Source organism: Tachysurus vachellii, chromosome 13 (genome assembly GCF_030014155.1).
Source record: "Tachysurus vachellii isolate PV-2020 chromosome 13, HZAU_Pvac_v1, whole genome shotgun sequence".
NCBI classification, from domain to species: domain Eukaryota; kingdom Metazoa; phylum Chordata; class Actinopteri; order Siluriformes; family Bagridae; genus Tachysurus; species Tachysurus vachellii.
Genome location: NC_083472.1, coordinates 976,442 through 995,000, shown reverse-complemented (window position 1 = coordinate 995,000; position 18,559 = coordinate 976,442). Strand labels below are relative to the sequence as shown.

Here is an 18,559-nt window from a genome sequence, read left to right as displayed (position 1 = left end):
ATCAGTGAGATGTTGCAAAGACTCCAGTTCTGGTTCATCACAAAGGTGTTCAGTGGTGTTGAGTCAGAGTCAGTGCTCCGTGCAGGACGCTGGAGTTCTTCACTCCGACCTTCACCTCCACACCATGTCTTCATGGAGCTCAGGAGCTTTGTGCACAGGGACATTGTCATGCTGGAGCAGGGTTTGAGTTCCACTGAAGGGAAACAGTTTGTAGGAGAAGCACATCTGGGTGTGAAGGTCAGGAGTTCAGAGACGTTTGGTCTGGTTGAGTGTTTCCGTATAAAGACGGACGATTTAAAATCGACACGTGTTTGGATTTTAGATTAGTAATGAGAATAATAGTTAAGAAAAAAGATCTTAGAGGCTGTGTGTCTTATTAATGTCTCACTGATGCTCACAGTCTCACTGATGCTGAAAGTGGAGCTGCAAAGGTGTTAAAAATAAACACTACAATTGTGTTCCCGAAAAATCTATAAAGACACGTCCTCGAACAGAAAATAAATAAATCATATCAAGACTGCAGACTGAGATGTTGCAGAGGTGCTGTGGAGCAACAGAAGAAAGGTGTGTGTGTGTGTGTGTGTGTGTGTGTGTGTGTGTGTGTGTGTGTGTGAGTGGCATTAACTGTTTTAATGACATCAACTGTTTTCTCTTTTGTTTGTCTATTCAACAGCAGAACAATTGACAGCAACACGTGCGTTCATACAGTACTTTCTTTCTGTAGAGTCTGAATCCAGCAGAGTCACAGCTCCCCCTGCAGGCCGGACGTGCAACAACACTTTCCTCACTCTGCTTTTATACTGAAAGTGCATCTCAGATTTGAGGATTTAAAAAAAAAAAGGGGCACGTTCCTAATGCAAGCCCACAAAAGCTGCCGGACACCAGATGACGTCATACACACCAGATGACGTCATACACACCAGATGATGTCATAAACTAATCTTCATATCTGTTAAACTGTCATGATCATTTGCATATCAAAACATGCTGCATGATTAAGGAACATTTTCTGGCACAACGCAGCATCGTTGCAAGTAATTGAATAATTATTGTAAAATAGCAATAATCTTATTAGTCTAGAAAAATATTGACAATTTTCTATTTCGCATTTAAAATATATATATATATATGTGTGTGTGTGTATATTATACAGAAAAATTAAGCAGACTTATTGGAAAGTCATTAAATAGTTATGAAATAACTCACTTTCTTTACTTTAGACAAAGAGAACGATTAAAGTAGAATGGGGTGGGTGGTGGAGCAAAATGTGATTGGTTGTTGAGAAAAACAGCCACCAGTGATTGGTTATTGGGAACCATGAGGATCAGTGATTAGTTGTAGGAAACAATGTGGATCAGTAATTGGTTAAGAGCCATGGTGATGAGTAAGGGATGTTGGATAGTTGAATAGTGATCAGAGAAAAGGAAACAATGGGGATGAGTGTTGGGTCACTGGGAACAATGTGAACCAGAAATTCTGGGTCAGTGGACACAGTCAGGATAGTCACTGGTCATCTTATTGGTTACTGGATATAATAGTGATCAATTGGCAACAATCAGTCTGTGTGATTGGTCAATGCAACACTGGTGATCAGTGATTAGTGACTGGGGTGAGTGAGTGCTGTGTGGTGTAAAGCTCAGGGCTGATAAACAGATAAACATACACTGACTGTCATATCTATTAACTTAATATCAGTTATTATTCATTATTCAGAATCATTATGTCGCTTTGTAGAAGCCAACATTCTGTTCCTATTTAAGCTTAGACAAAAATGTATAAAATTTAATGTGGCCTAGGGCTTTCGAGCCACATGCACCAAACATATTCGGATCTGTTGTAGACGCTGGTCTGAAGTTTGTTGCTATGACTTTTCTTAGCGATCCGAGTACCGGTACTTCAGGTACCGGGTCTCAAAGTGGCCTTTTTTCCCATAGACTCCTATTATAAAATTTGGAGGTTTATAACTCGGCAAGCTTTCGAACTCTCTACACTAAACTCAGCTCCTTTAGGGTGAGACTCTGAACAAACTTTTAAACTGGTGTACAGACTGGCCTTCCGGTTGTCCCGCAGCCCCGCCCCCAAAATACGCAAAATCAAAAAACCTTTTTTACAACATACAACATGTGACATATCAAAACACTCAGAACAATGAGGGGAACTTCCTCACGTGTATTCTGATGACGTCACGTGACGTCACCTGATGTCACATGAAAATAAATAAAATTGCACAACATGGGCATGTGATATATCAAAACACTCAGCACAATGAGGGGAACTGCCTCACGGGTATTCTGATGATGTCATGTGACGTCACGTGATGTCACGTGAAAATCAAAAATTAGCACAACATGAACATGTGACATATCAAAACACTCAGCCGAATGAGGGGAACTTCCTCAGGAGTATTCGGATGATGTCACATGCTCGTCTCCACTTGCCTCCGAATGTTTTGGCACCATATCTTTCTGTCCACTTGCCTCCAAAAGCAACACTGACCCTTATGTCCACTCGCCTCCAAAAAGCGAGCATATATCAGCATATACACACAAATATAGTGTTAGGAGCTTTGATGCGTTCAAATCAGTTCACAGTATATGAGTTCAGAGAATGAAGGGAAAAGTGAAAGACTGATAAAACAAGTTCCCTGTCCAGGGCGTCCTGACCTGAGCGCTCTCAGGACTCGGCCATTACTGCAAGGCTTCATGCAGAGCTACAGAACATCTGGTGTGTATGCAGGTGTGTGTGTGTGTGTGTGTGTGTGTGTGTGTGTGTGTGTGTGTGTGTGTGTGTGTGTGTGAATCCTTTCTGTCATGCTTATTTTTCACTTCACTTTCTAACAGAACTGAATTATTCATAAGTGACAGTAAACATCTCATCTTTCATTAAAAGTCCATTAACAGCAGCAGCACTAATTGATACAGCATCAGTGTATAATAGTGTGATAATGAAACACTCATATTACAGCAAAGCGCTGAGAAGGAGAAAGAACTTACTGGAGGATAAGAGAGCAGCGAAGGCGTGGACGGCGGCCCTAAAAAAAAAGTTATTAAATAAGAGATAAATAAACAGTGTAGTTATATATAGGGTGAAATAGCAGGGAAAATTAAATAGATTAAAATCTTATTTAAGTAAAAGTATAAAAGTGTGAATGTTGTGTCACAGTAAAGAGAGAGAAAGACAGATTTTGGAGACCGTGATGTCTGGATGGCAGAAATATGGCATATGGCACCTTCTATCTTCTACCTTCTATCACTAAGTGTAGTGATTTTTCTCTAAGTGTGTGTGTGTGTGTGTGTGTGTGTGTGTGTGTGTGTGTGTGTGTGTGTGTGTGTGTGTGTGTGTGTGAGGGACTCACTTGACCATGTGAGTGTGTTTTGCAGCAGGTGGTGTTATCAGCTTAAACACAACATCCAGAGCTTGATTCTCTCCTAGCAGCGTGGCAGTGGACACTACACACACACACACACACACACACACACACACACACACACACAAACACACACACAAACACACACACACGATTATTTGATTAACATCATCTCTCTTACAGTAAACACTGTACTGAAAGCTGTGCCAGGTTTCAACACATTATACACTAAACTCGACACATTATACACTAAACTCGACACATTATACACTAAACTCGACACATTATACACTAAACTCAACACATTATCCACTAAACTCAACACATTATACACTAAACTCGACACATTATACACTAAACTCAACACATTATACACTAAACTCGACACATTATACACTAAACTCAACACATTATACACTAAACTCGACACATTATACACTAAACTCAACACATTATACACTAAACTCGACACATTATACACTAAACTCAACACATTATACACTAAACTCAACACATTATACACTAAACTCAACACATTATACACTAAACTCAACACATTATACACTAAACTCAACACATTATACACTAAACTCAACACATTATACACTAAACTCGACACATTAAACTCATTTTAAACCCAAATCTTTAACTGCTCATGAATTAAACTCCCTTTTTGAAATGTAAGTAAAAACAACTAACAGCTTGATCTTAAAGAGATTATTCCTGAACCTCAAATTAAAGTGTTTAACAAACAACAAATTACTGATTAGATGTAGAAATGAGTCAAAGTGTCACCTCAGTGATAATCTACAGAAAACCCCTCATCTGAACACGCAACTGTGTTTGATCAACCATTTAAATCACTGACTGATCCACTGCTTAGATCTTTATTATGAAAATCCTGAGATATATATAACACAGTGTGGTCTGTGAATACACACACACACACACACACACACACACACACACACACGCTTACTGTCACTGTTACTGATAAAGACACATACACACACACTTACTGTCGCTGTTACTGATAAACACACACACACACACACTTACTGTCAGTGTTACTGAGAAAGACACACACACACACATACACACACACACACACACACACACACACACTTACTGTCACTGTTACTGATAAAGACACACACACACACACACACACACACTTACTGTCACTGTTACTGATAAAGACACACACACACTTACTGTCAGTGTTACTGAGAAAGACACACACACACATACACACACACACACACACACACACACACTTACTGTCACTGTTACTGATAAAGACACATACACACACTTACTGTCACTGTTACTGATAAAGACACACACATACACACACACTTACTGTCACTGTTACTGATAAAGACACACACACACACACTTACTGTCACTGTTACTGATAAAGACACATACACACACTTACTGTCACTGTTACTGATAAAGACACACACATACACACACACTTACTGTCACTGTTACTGATAAAGACACACACATACACACACACTTACTGTCACTGTTACTGATAAAGACACACACATACACACACACTTACTGTCACTGTTACTGATAAAGACACACACCCACACACACACACATACATACACACACACACACACACACACTTACTGTCACTGTTACTGATAAAGACAAACACACACACACACATATGTTATCGTCAACTCAACAAACACACTGAATTGAAACAGTTCACTGAATTTTATTCAGTAGTGATGCAGTTATCACTTGTTCGCCCTACAAAAACAAAGCAGAAAGTCAAACAGAAGTAATAACACTAAAGAGAGAAAATTCTGGAAGGAGATTTTTCATTGCAAACACACACACACACACACACACACACACACAGTTATAAATAAGAATCAGCTTTATAATCCTATATCACATTTAGTAACTATGTTTAATATTTATGCTTTGTTTTGTTCCCTCAATTGTGTCACTGTACAACATCTGAAAGAACTGATACAAATTTAAAGCACTCAATGACTCAATGCCATATGATGCGGTACTTTAAGTACAACAACGTGTGAGATAAAGGCATTGCCTCGTCCCTGTTCAGAAATCAGGCCATAGATCAGGAAGTGAAAGTCAACAGCACAGTTGTGTGTGAGTGAAACTTAAAGAGAAAGAGACGAGCTCACACAGTGGGAGCTGTGAGGGTTAAACACAGAGAAATGACTGACCTGAGGAACAGAAGGTGGCGATGACCCACAGACATGCTGCTGCTCTCCTGTCGCTTTCTGAGTTTTGCTGTAAAAGTCTGAGTGTCAGTAACACAGCGTCTGCTTTCTCTGCTTTCACGCCCATCATGCGATCTGGAAATAACAGCGAGAACATCGGAGGATCTCTGTGGATCACTAATCTACACAATAGATCACTATACTGTACATCAGAGGATCTCTGTGGATCACTAATCTACACAATAGATCACTATACTGTACATCAGAGGATCTCTGTGGATCACTAATCTACACTATAGATCACTATACTGTACATCAGAGGATCTCTGTGGATCACTAATCTACACAATAGATCACTATACTGTACATCAGAGGATCTCTGTGGATCACTAATCTACACTATAGATCACTATACTGTACATCAGAGGATCTCTGTGGATCACTAATCTACACTATAGATCACTATACTGTACATCAGAGGATCTCTGTGGATCACTAATCTACACTATAGATCACTATACTGTACTGAATCTTTCTGTATTTAGAGTTTAATATGACATACAACACTGTACTAATCTACACCACACTATTCTTCTCTACACTACACTACACTACACTATACTATACTACACTATACTACACCACACTATACTACACCACACTATACTACACTACACTATACTATACTATACTATACTATACTATACTATACTATACTATACTATACTACACTACACTATACTACACTATACTATACTACACTATACTACACCACACTATACTACACTACACTATACTACACTATACTACACCACACTATACTACACTATACTATACTATACTATACTATACTATACTATACTATACTACACTACACCACACTACACTATACTACACTATACTATACTACACTATACTACACTACACTATACTACACTATACTACACCACACTATACTACACTATACTATACTATACTATACTACACTACACTATACTACACCACACTATACTACACTATACTACACCACACTATACTACACTACACTACACTATACTATACTACACTACACTATACTACACCACACTATACTACACTACACTATACTGCACTACACTACACTACACTACACTATACTATACTACACTATACTATACTACACTACACTATACTACACTACACCACACTACACTATACTACACCACACTATACTACACTACACTACACTACACCACACTACACTACACTACACTACACCACACTACACTACACTACACTACACTACACTACACTACACTATACTACACTACACTACACTACACTACACTATACTACACTACACTACACTACACTACACCACACTACACTACACTACACTACACTACACCACACTACACTATACTACACCACACTATACTACACTACACTACACTACACTACACTACACTACACCACACTACACCACACTACACTACACTACACTACACTACACTATACTACACCACACTATACTACACTACACTACACTATACTACACTATACTACACTACACTACACTATACTACACTATACTATACTACACTACACTATACTATACTACACTACACTACACTACACTATACTACACCACACTATACTACACTACACTACACTACACTATACTACACTACACTACACTATACTACACTACACTACACTATACTATACTACACTACACTACACTATACTACACTACACTACACTACGCTATACTACACTACACTACACTATACTATACTACACTACACTACACTACACTATACTACACTATACTATACTACACTACACTACACTATACTACACTATACTATACTACACTATACTACACTATACTATACTACACTACACTACACTATACTACACTATACTATACTACACTACACTACACTATACTACACTATACTATACTACACTATACTACACTATACTATACTACACTATACTACACTACACTATACTACACTATACTACACTATACTATACTACACTATACTACACTACACTATACTACACTATACTACACTATGTTACACTACACACACTATACTACACAACTCTACACTACACTACATTATTATTACTACTGCTACACCCTCCATTTCTGTCTGCCTCCATGCCAATCCCCCGCATGTCTCTCTTTTCTTCCTTCCCTGTCTGTCTGTCTCTCTGCATGTCTCACCTCTGTGCCCCACCTTAGTGAGGAGGTGCAGTGTGGGCAGCAGCAGTGTGAAGTTTGGACTCATAGACCGAGCTGTTTTCACCAGCACTGAGAGAAGAGCTTCACTTCCTCCTTTAGAGATCATGTAGTTAATACGCCGGTCTGTACCTGACACATAGACAGACAGACAGACAGACAGACACACACACACACACACACATAAACAAACACCTCAATGATTAAAAATACAGGATTAAATCAAGATAAAACTGAGTAACAACATGAATAAAAATAATGCATTTATAGAGCAATCACAAAAGTAATGTTTATTAATGTAAGAATCAATCATTAAAAATGTATTTAAAAAAGGGAAAATAAATAAATAAATATTTATTATTATTTATCTTGTTTGGGTCACCACAGTGGATCATGTGGTCCACATATTAGATTTGGTACAGGTTTTTATTAGATTTGGTACAACCCTCCCATTTTATCCGAGCTTGGCACCAGCACTAAGAGTTAACTTTTCAGTGGCAGAGTTTGCGCCCTGCCGAACCCAGCCAACCAACCCTGCCGAATCGAACCCAGTCCACAGCAATGAGAGCACGAGATCCTGCCGCTGGACCATCAGGAGGCCCAAAATAAAAAAGATTAAAGCATTAAAAATTAAACTAAAGTTAATAAATAATTTAAAGGGAAATATGCAAATAAAAGGGAAAACGAAAAATGATGATACAGAAAAATAAATAAATAAATTAGATAACTTAATGAATTATAATAATGAACTTCCTAACATTCCAGTCATAGCCACCAGCACAGAATGTTAATGACTTTGTGGCTTATTTTCTGCTTTCTACAGCGAATTTTAAAACCTTTCAGCACAGAGAGTTTCCTGATTAACGCCAGCAGCAGGAGAATAACGGCGCTTAATTACTTTATGCTAAATTAACTTCAGATTACAGGATCAGAGCCATGTCACGTCACAGTAAAACCCTGTTCTGACTCCACGTGTGTGAAATCAAAATATTCAGCGTGAAACAGTCTGAAATGTCAAACACTCAAATAAAGTCTTCATCAGTGCCGAGTGACGTGAATTTGTACATTCTGGATCCTTAAACACACTTTTAACCTCAAAGTATTAATAACACACTTTATTACATGTGATTTAAGTGATTGATTAAAATGTTTTAAATAAAAATATTCATAAAACTCTAAGAGAGGTCTAGTTGGCTTTGATAGTAATTATGTCAATTGAAGGCTGTCAGAAACACGGTAAAACGTGTGTGTTTGTGTGTGTGTGTTTACCTGCAGAGAGAAGTTCATCCAGCACATTGAGGATGTTCAGCATGTTCTCAATGTCTTCAGCATTCTGAAAACAGCAAACAGCAGGAACATCATGTTTCATAGCAGTGACCATCATCATCATCATCATCATCATCATCATCATCATCATCATCATCATCATCATCACAGAGCTCCGGCTATAGACTGAGAGCCGGAACTAAAAAGCCAGATCAGACCACACTGAGGAACAACCCCAGAAAACTGGAAAAGAACAAGAACCCCAGAGGAGCCACACCTGGTCTCACAGATCGTGTAATTATAAATCAGGTTATAAATGTGTGTGTGCGCATGTGTGTACGTGTGTGTGTCTGTGTGTGACTGTGTGTGCGTGTGTGTACGCGTGTGTGTGTCTGTGTGTGTGTGTGTCTGTCTGTGCGTGTGTGTGTGTATGTGTGTGTCTGTGTGTGTGTGTTTCTGTCAGTGTGTGTGTTCGTGTGTGTGTCTGTGTGCGAGTGTGTGTGTGCATGTGAGTGTGTGTGTGTGTGTGTGTGTGTGTGTGTGTGTGTGTGTGTGTGTGTGTGTGTGTGTGTGCATGTGTGTGTGTGTGTGTGTGTCTTTATGTGCTCAGCTGTTTTTCTGCAGTAAACACAGCAATAAATATTTATATAAATTCACAATAAACTTGATCTGAGACACAAAGAGATTTTTGTTGTATTTTGTTTAAATCTAAAGTAAAGTAAATAAAGTTTATAAAGTAAAGTAAATAAAAGATTACTTTTAGTTGTTAATTTTTATTATTAACTGGTATTATTAATTATATATTTAAATAGAATTAATAAATACAAATAAGTATTATTAAGAATCAGTTAATATTTATATTTATAAACATTATTTAATACAATTGGTTTTTAAAAGGATTAACATGACATGTGCAGTTTATTATTTTATACCTCTCTCTCTCTCTCTCTCTCTCTCTCTCTCTCTCTCTCTCTCTCTCTTTCTCTCTCTCTCCCTTTCTCTCTCTCTCTCTCTCCCTTTCTCTCTCTCTCTCTCTCTCTCTCTCTCTCTCTCTCTCTCTGTTCTCTCTCTCTCTCTCTCTCTCTCTCTCTCTCTCTCTCCCTTTCTCTCTCTCTCTCTCTCTCTCTCTCTCTCTCTCTCTCTCCCTCTCTCTCTCTCTCTCTCTCACTACCTCACTCTCTCTCTCTCTCACTATATATCTCTCTCTCTCTCTCTCTCTCTCTCTCTCTCTCTCTCTCTCTCTCTCTCTCTCTCCCTTTCTCTCTCTCTCTCTCTCTCTCTCTCTCTCTCTCTCTCTCTCTCTCTCTCTCTCTCTCTCTCCCTTTCTCTCTCTCTCTCTCTCCATTTCTCTCTCTCTCTCTCTCTCTCTCTCTCTCTCTCTCTCTCTCTCTGTTCTCTCTCTCTCTCTCTCTCTCTCTCTCTCTCTCTCTCTCTCTCTCTCTCTCTCTCTCTCTCTCTCTCTCTCTCTCTCTCTCTCTCTCTCTCTCTCTCTCTCCCTTTCTCTCTCTCTCTCTCCCTCTCTCTCCCTCTCAGCTTTTCCTAAGACTTTACTTTGCACTGAAACTGGAGACTCCTTCCATAAGTATTAAAAGAACTTCTGATAAAAACATCATGGTGTTAGAACGAGTGTGTTGATGTTAATGAAGCTGGCGTTCAGGTTGCAGTGGGACGTAACTGTCAGAAATAATCTGGACCTTCTGAGCTGTCAGGGAGCTGCAGAGGTGACGGAGGTTAGTTCAGATCTTTATTATACAAAATGAACCAAATAAAGCGAACTGTGAAGACGAGAAGGTTGAAGCTGGAGGGTGAAACATACAGACTGGGACACGTGAGACACACAGATACACTGAGGGACTGATGGGAAATGGACTGAACAGAATGTCTCCATGCTGTAGAAAAACCCACTCCAGTATCTCTCAGTCACACACACACACAAACACAAACACACACACACACACTTACCTCCAAAGTGGAGAGGAGAACCTCAAGTCCACTGGAGCTGGGAGACGCCATGGTGACTGTGGGTCGAGCTGAAACACGGACAGACAGAGATGAGATACAGACAGAAACACTGCACAGTCTCGCTCTCGTGGCCACGCCAGTGTGTGTGACAGCAAGTGTGTGTCAGCTCAGGGCTTTTCTGAAACTCAATCCTCTCAGATAAACATATACACACAAACACACACACACACACACACATACACACACACATACACACACACACACACACCCTTCTCCTATTAAAAGAGTCTGATGAAATGAGGGATTAAGAGAAAGCAAGGGGAGCAGGACCCCCGGTGTACAATAATATTATACAGGTGTGTGTGTGTGTGTGTGTGTGTGTGTGTGTGTGTGTGTGTGTGTGTGTGTGTTCACAGTGTTTACTCAGTGTTTTTTCACACCAATTCACCAACAATGACAGTTTTTTGCTTCCTAACATGAATCATTTCATGCTCTGATTCTACACAATATCACAGAAAACAATTAACACAGAACACAATTAACACAGAACACAATTAACACAGAACACAACTAACACAGAACACAACTAACACAGAACACAATTAACACAGAACACAACTAACACAGAACACAATTAACACAGAACACAACTAACACAGAACACAACTAACACAGAACACAATTAACACAGAGCACAACTGACACAGAACACAACTAACACAGAACACAATTAACACAGAACACAACTAACACAGAACACAATTAACACAGAACACATCCGACACAGAACACAACTAACACAGAACACAATTAACACAGAGCACAACTGACACAGAACACAACTAACACAGAACACAATTAACACAGAACACAACTAACACAGAAAACAATTAACACAGAACACAACCGACACAGAACACAACTAACACAGAACACAATTAACACAGAACACAACTGACACAGAACACAACTAACACAGAACACAATTAACACAGAACACAATTAACACAGAACACATCCGACACAGAACACAACTAACACAGAACACAATTAACACAGAACACAATTAACACAGAACACAACTAACACAGAACACAACTAACACAGAACACAATTAACACAGAACACAACTGACACAGAACACAACTAACACAGAACACAATTAACACAGAACACAACTAACACAGAACACAACTAACACAGAACACAACTAACACAGAATACAACTAACAGAACACAACTAACACAGAACACAACTAACACAGAATACAACTAACAGAACACAAATAACACAGAACACAAATAACACAGAACACAATGAACACAGAACACAATTAACACAGAACACAACTAACACAGAATACAACTAACAGAACACAACTAACACAGAACACAATTAACACAGAACACAATAAACACAGAACACAATTAACACAGAACACACTTCCTGTCCTACAGCAGCTCACAGATTAGCTCGCTGTGATTGACAGGGAAGAGAATATAAGCCCCGCCCATCCAGAGACCAAAGCCAGTTTGCTGTTTCGGACTACAGAGTCATCTCCTCAGTGACAGGATTAAACCTCACCAGCTCCTGATGACAGACTTAACACTTTCTCTGTTGCATGAACACTCCGTTTTTTTGTTATTCAGGAACTCTGGGAGGTTTTTTCAAATGGTGCAAAATATTGAGTAAATTATGGGTGAAGGAATCCGAGGAGACTTTTTACATGAAAAATTACATGTCACACAGGAATCTGTTTCTCACACACAGTAGTGTAATTCCCCAGATGACAGACACATACACACACACACACACACACACACACTCACCTCAGGTTGTCCTTCTGACCTCGTTAATAGCTCATTCGTGGCGGTTATTTAATCTGATCTAAAGACGGTACCATAATGGGACACAAACCAGTGAAGTGTCCAAGCAGGCAAAGCAGGTTCTATACACACACACACACACACACACACACACACACACTCTCTCTCTCTCTTTCTCTCTCTCTCTCTCTCTCTCACACACACACACACACACAGCTATTTTTGTCGGCTAGATTAGTGCAAGGAACGAGAGGAGAGTTCATGAATCTCTGGTGCTGAAAGCTTGGCATTTGAGGAAGAGTTCAGAAGCGACGCAAACGGAGGAGAAGAAAAGCAGATGTGAAGCGCTGCCTTTGTTCCATCATATCGTTTCTCTCATCTTCCGAAAGAAACATACAGACGGATTTGTATGTTTAGCTGCAAGAGAAGTCTTCATACGAAATGGAAAAATTCAGTACATTTAATTTTCTGTTCACTTTGGTATTCTGTAGCTTCAGTACTCTGGACTCTTCTGCATTCTACTTTAGTATTCTGTTCACCTCAGCATTCCATACACTTAGGCATTCTGTGTACTTCAGTATCCTGTACAAATCACCATTCCATACAGCTTGGAATTCCTCACACCACAGCATTCCATTCACTTTACTATTTTCCAACATCAGCATTCCATATACCAGTATTCTGTACACACCAGTATTCGGTACACACCAGTATTCTGTACACACCAGTATTCTGTATGAGCTGATATTCCCAACACACTGATATTCCCAACACACTGATATTCCCAACCCACTTATATTCCCAACACACTGATATTCCCAACACACTTATATTCCCAACACACTTATATTCCCAACACACTTATATTCCCAACACACTGATATTCCCAACACACTGATATTCCCAACCCACTTATATTCCCAACACACTGATATTCCCAACACACTGATATTCCCAACACACTTATATTCCCAACACACTTATATTCCCAACCCACTTATATTCCCAACACACTGATATTCCCAACACACTGATATTCCCAACACACTTATATTCCCAACACACTGATATTCCCAACACACTGATATTCCCAACTCACTTATATTCCCAACACAGACTCTCCGGTATTCTGTATGTTTCAGTTTTCCAGAGATCTCACTATTCTGTCACTACCACATAATCCACTCTCAGTATTCTGTACACTTCAGTATTCCGGTATTCTATAAGCTTCCGAGTTCTTCACTATCCTTACTGCTCAAATATGTTTTAAATTCAGCAGCATTTTTTCCAGTTAAAACAGCCAGAGGAATATTTTACACATAGTATCCCTCCATTATTCCCATCAGTAAGGAATCTGGGAAGCAGCAGTTTTCCACCAAACACTCACTTGAGGCTCCTTTGACTTTACTTAAAGCCCCATGTTGTGTTTACACACTGTGTGTTATTGTATTGGTGAAACTGGAGCACAGTTATCAACATTTACTGTCAGAAGCTTCAGACCGATTGGTTTTATATTCATGCATGAAGAAATGTGTGTGTGTGTGTGTGTGTGTGTGTGTTAATGTGTCAAACAGTGTTTAGTGTAACTATTTTAGGACTGGACATAAAAACAGTAAGAATCAGCCATCACTGACAACGATGCCAAAGATTACCACTGTAAACCTCACAGACATGGAGATGTTTAGCAATATGAGACAACAGATTTAACAGCAATTCAACACACACACACACACACACACACACACACACACACACACACAATCCCTGACCATGGGAACATTTCCCCGGGCTAAAATAACCGTTAATGACTCATGCTAATTGCAGTCCTGACTAGCGCTGTGGGATTTCAGGTCGTCGCCTCGGATAAGCATCATCCTCCTCGCTTCAGGATCGCTGACAAGGTGGAAAGAGCTGAAGGTCACGTGCCTGAAGGGTTTAATGCGTTTGATTATTGGCACCCTGTAAAATGTTATGACCTTCTGAAGGCTAGATTCCTCAAACATGTAATAAATCTGTCGCTGTCACTGTGGGACTTTCCCCTGAAATATGTTGTGTAAGGTTTGGGCAAAAAAATACACAGAATGTTGTTTACTTTCAAACGAGCAAATCGCTGAACACAAACAAATTATTCACCTCGAAATAATTAGAGAATATAAAGCATGAGAGAAATGAGTGAGCAACTGACAGGAAATCCTTTAGAAACATTATTCATATTTAGTCTGATTGAATTTAAATTTTCACTATAATACTCTATATAATAATATTACTCAATAAAACATAATCGTTTGTGCTTTACTCCTCTGACACCACACAGACTTACCAACTATTTTTATTCTTTATTTATTCTTTACATTTAATGTTGAATCTCATGTTACTATGGAAACCATAGTGTATCAGAGTGAGTACATTAATATAAATCTGATCTACAGTCTGATCTGCTGTTAGAGAGAATTAATCACCACCTGAACACCAATCAGAGAGCAGAACTCAGCAGCAGTGCTGTTTGAATTCATTAAGGGTTTTAAACACGTACACAATTTTTTCTCTAATTATTTATTTTAGTGATTTATTTTTAGTCAACTTTCACATAAAGTGTCATTTTTTTTTGTCATTTTTTATATAAATAATGTTTTTTAATGTATTGATGTAAATGTAAAAAATTGTGAGACGTGTAAATATAACTAGGTAAAGTTGTAAATGAAAAGTAAAATTTTTCACATTTAGCGGAGACGTTAAACATGCGGCAAAATAAATCAAAGGTTTTATTCAATTATATTTAATAAAACGTAAAAAAAAACGTTTTAACGTCTTCGCTACCACACACAGCTTTACAGCAGCGTGATCTATTTAAGCAGCATCATTAGTCGACTCTTAGCGTTCGATCATACAGGACAAACGATGAGACGGTGAGCGAGCAGAAGATAAAACACACGTCATGTGACAGGAAACCTGGCAGAGATGACCAGAGGAGAACAGAACTGATCTCTTCATCACACAGACTGATGAGAGCATGAACACCAGGGGGCAGTAAACAAAACTCTGTGCTTTAACACAACAACAAGTTTCAAGAGTTTGTTGTCATACGTACATTTTTAAAATAGTATCGTTTTAATCCAGGGCCAGGTCTAGTTTTGTGTGGGCGGGGCTAAGACTAGGTTAGTGGCCAATAACATCAACAATGTTTATTTGTTTTTATCACAGTTTATTTGCACTAATTATTCATTAATTATATTATTTAGATTAAGTTTTAATTCACATTATGATTTCATTTATAATTGTCAGATTTTCAAATCGAATTAATTGTTTGATTTTAAAAAATAAATGACTAAAATATCTTAAGTGTTTTTAGATCCAACTTTGACCTCATCCACTTCTCAAAGGGTTAAACTTGTGTGTTAATGTAATTAGCACAAATTTCTCTCTCTCGCCGTCACGTCCACGTCACTCAGGAGAACAGAGTTCTGTTTTAAAGCTGTGTTCAATTATAACTCTTCAGCAGCTGAAATAGAAAATGTACTGATTCAGAACTCAGAATTATTATTGTTATTACTACAACATCGTTATCATGATATTTCCCAATTTCACAACTGAAAATTATCCTTGTTTTATTTTTCTTGTGAAATTTAAAAAATAAAATACTTTAAAACGGAAAGTGAATAAAAATTTACAGTCAAAAAATTGGTGCATTTTTACAATTAGTTGTTTATTTATATTTATTTGATATCAGTTTATTTGTTCCGTTTGGATTGAGTTTGTGTAGAGTTCATTCCTGTAAATCCAGGACATGTAAAGTTTCTCTAACACTAGTGTAACACTAGTGTAAAGGTTTATGGAGAGCATTTAAAAGTGTCCTGTGTTGATGTAAAGAGTAAAGTTTTAATGGATAGATGTAAAACTTCCCCCTGAGTTAAACAAGTTTACTTATTTTATGAAATGTTTGATAGGATTAAAGTAGTGTAAAGTTTCCTTAGCCGAGTTTATGAGTTAGTGTAAAGGTTTAGTAAGTGATCATAAAGCTCACTAGTCTAAAACTCAACTCAGGCTCAAGAATTTGAGAACGTTTTTTTGGCTAGTGTGAAGTTTCGTCGAGCCACAATAATTGTTTATTATTGTGTGTATAAAACTTTTATTAGGTCTCGTCATCTGTCAGTGAGACAGTGTAATGCCACTAAGTCAGTAAAATGGTTTGTAAAGTTGTGTAAAGTAAAAGTTTTTTCATCTGTAAAGGTTTCTTGAGCCTGTAAACCTTCACTGAGTCTAAAGTTTCAATGAGCAAAGTGTAAAGTTTTGCTATGTCCATGTAAAAGTGTGTTAAACTAGTGTAAAGTTCTATGGAGCCAGTGTAAAAGTTTAATCAGTTAACGTGAAACAAGTGAAAAAGCTTATTAAAGGATTTACTTTTTTTGTAAAGCTTCACATTATGTGTAAAGTTTCACTATAAACATGGAAACGTTTGCAGAGCTAGCGTAAAGTTTTATTAAGTTGCCTTAAAGGTTATCTATGTGCATGTAAAGGTTCTCTAACATGGTCTAACCCTAACCCTAACCCTAGTCTAAGGTTTAGTGTAAAGTTTCACTTGGCCTGTGAAAATGTTCACAAGGCTAATTTAAAGTTCTAGCTTGCACAGATCCTGTGAAACGCTCTGCTAATTTGGTGTAAATAGGTTAGGGACTATTCTCCAAAGAGCTTATGATGCTCCAGGTTTTGATCTCCTGCATGTTTTCCACCAGGTCCTCTGAGAGATGAGGATACTCCAGCTGTACAGTATTTCAGAGGGAATGTAAAGCAATGTTCTCCACTGTGTGACTTGTGATTTATGGAATATTTTAAAGGAAAGTGTTAAGCATGAGGTTATAAGTGTAGACGTTTGCTGAAGTTAAAGTGCTGAAGTTTGAAGTCAGTCAGAGAACAAGTCTGAATCTGATCTGAGTGATTAGTGTTGTAAATGTCTGATTACCACAGAGGGGCTGCACCATTCCTCCACTGCAACTCTATACATCTGCTTAAATATAGACATGCAACAGAGGCTGTAAGCAGACGCTGTACTACTGATGATAAAGAGCTGATATTCCATTCTCAAAGCTCAGGCCAGACCGAGGGAGCAGGGGACTGAAAACATAAATCAGAGAGTAGATGGAGGAGAAGGGGGATGATGGGGGGAGAGAGAGAGAGAGAGAGAGAGAGAGAGAGAGAGAGAGAGAGAGAGAGAGGTTTACTGTTTGTACCCAGAAGTTCTGCTCTCTGATTGGTGTTCAGGTGGTGATTAATTCTCTCTAACAGCAGCTCTGACTGTACATCAGGTTTATATTCATGTACTCACTCTGATACACTATGGTTTCCATAGTAACAGTGTGTTCACAGGTAAAATTCTGATGTGCCATTTTTTAATAAATAAAAATGTGACTTTTCACTTGATCTCTCTCACACACACACACACACACACAAAGAAAGAAAGAAAGAAAGAAAGAAAGAAAGAAAGAAAGAAAGGAAGGAAGGAAATGATGCTTGTGTGCTTAATGCGTACGATCACATTACGACTGAACGCTACGGCGACGCTCCTCTCTCTCGTCTCGTTAACAGTGAGAACCAAATTACTGTGTGAGATTAACTGGATAATGGTCCATTCTTTTCCAATTAGACCTGGCGTTCAGACGCAGAGGAGAATCCATTGTGCCAGTGATTTCTCGG

The 18,559-nt window shown here is 38.5% G+C and overlaps 1 protein-coding gene across 2 annotated transcripts in view; it reads right to left on the bottom strand.

The window, feature by feature from the left end:
• LOC132856353 (cytosolic carboxypeptidase 4) overlaps positions 1-18,559 on the bottom strand; it is an 86,458-nt gene that overhangs the window by 57,929 nt on the left and 9,970 nt on the right. The window contains exons 1-7 of one of the 2 annotated variants that reach the window (XM_060885913.1): positions 12,875-12,938; positions 11,045-11,112; positions 9,086-9,149; positions 7,802-7,948; positions 5,587-5,718; positions 3,356-3,449; positions 2,994-3,031 (exon numbers count right to left, since the gene is read on the bottom strand). In XM_060885913.1, the coding sequence (XP_060741896.1) occupies positions 2,994-3,031; positions 3,356-3,449; positions 5,587-5,718; positions 7,802-7,948; positions 9,086-9,149; positions 11,045-11,095 (526 nt within the window). In that variant the 5' untranslated portion in view covers positions 11,096-11,112; positions 12,875-12,938. Of the gene's footprint in view, positions 1-2,993; positions 3,032-3,355; positions 3,450-5,586; positions 5,719-7,801; positions 7,949-9,085; positions 9,150-11,044; positions 11,113-12,874; positions 12,939-18,559 lie in introns of those variants that run through there. The other variant, XM_060885911.1, reaches the window with a different exon arrangement.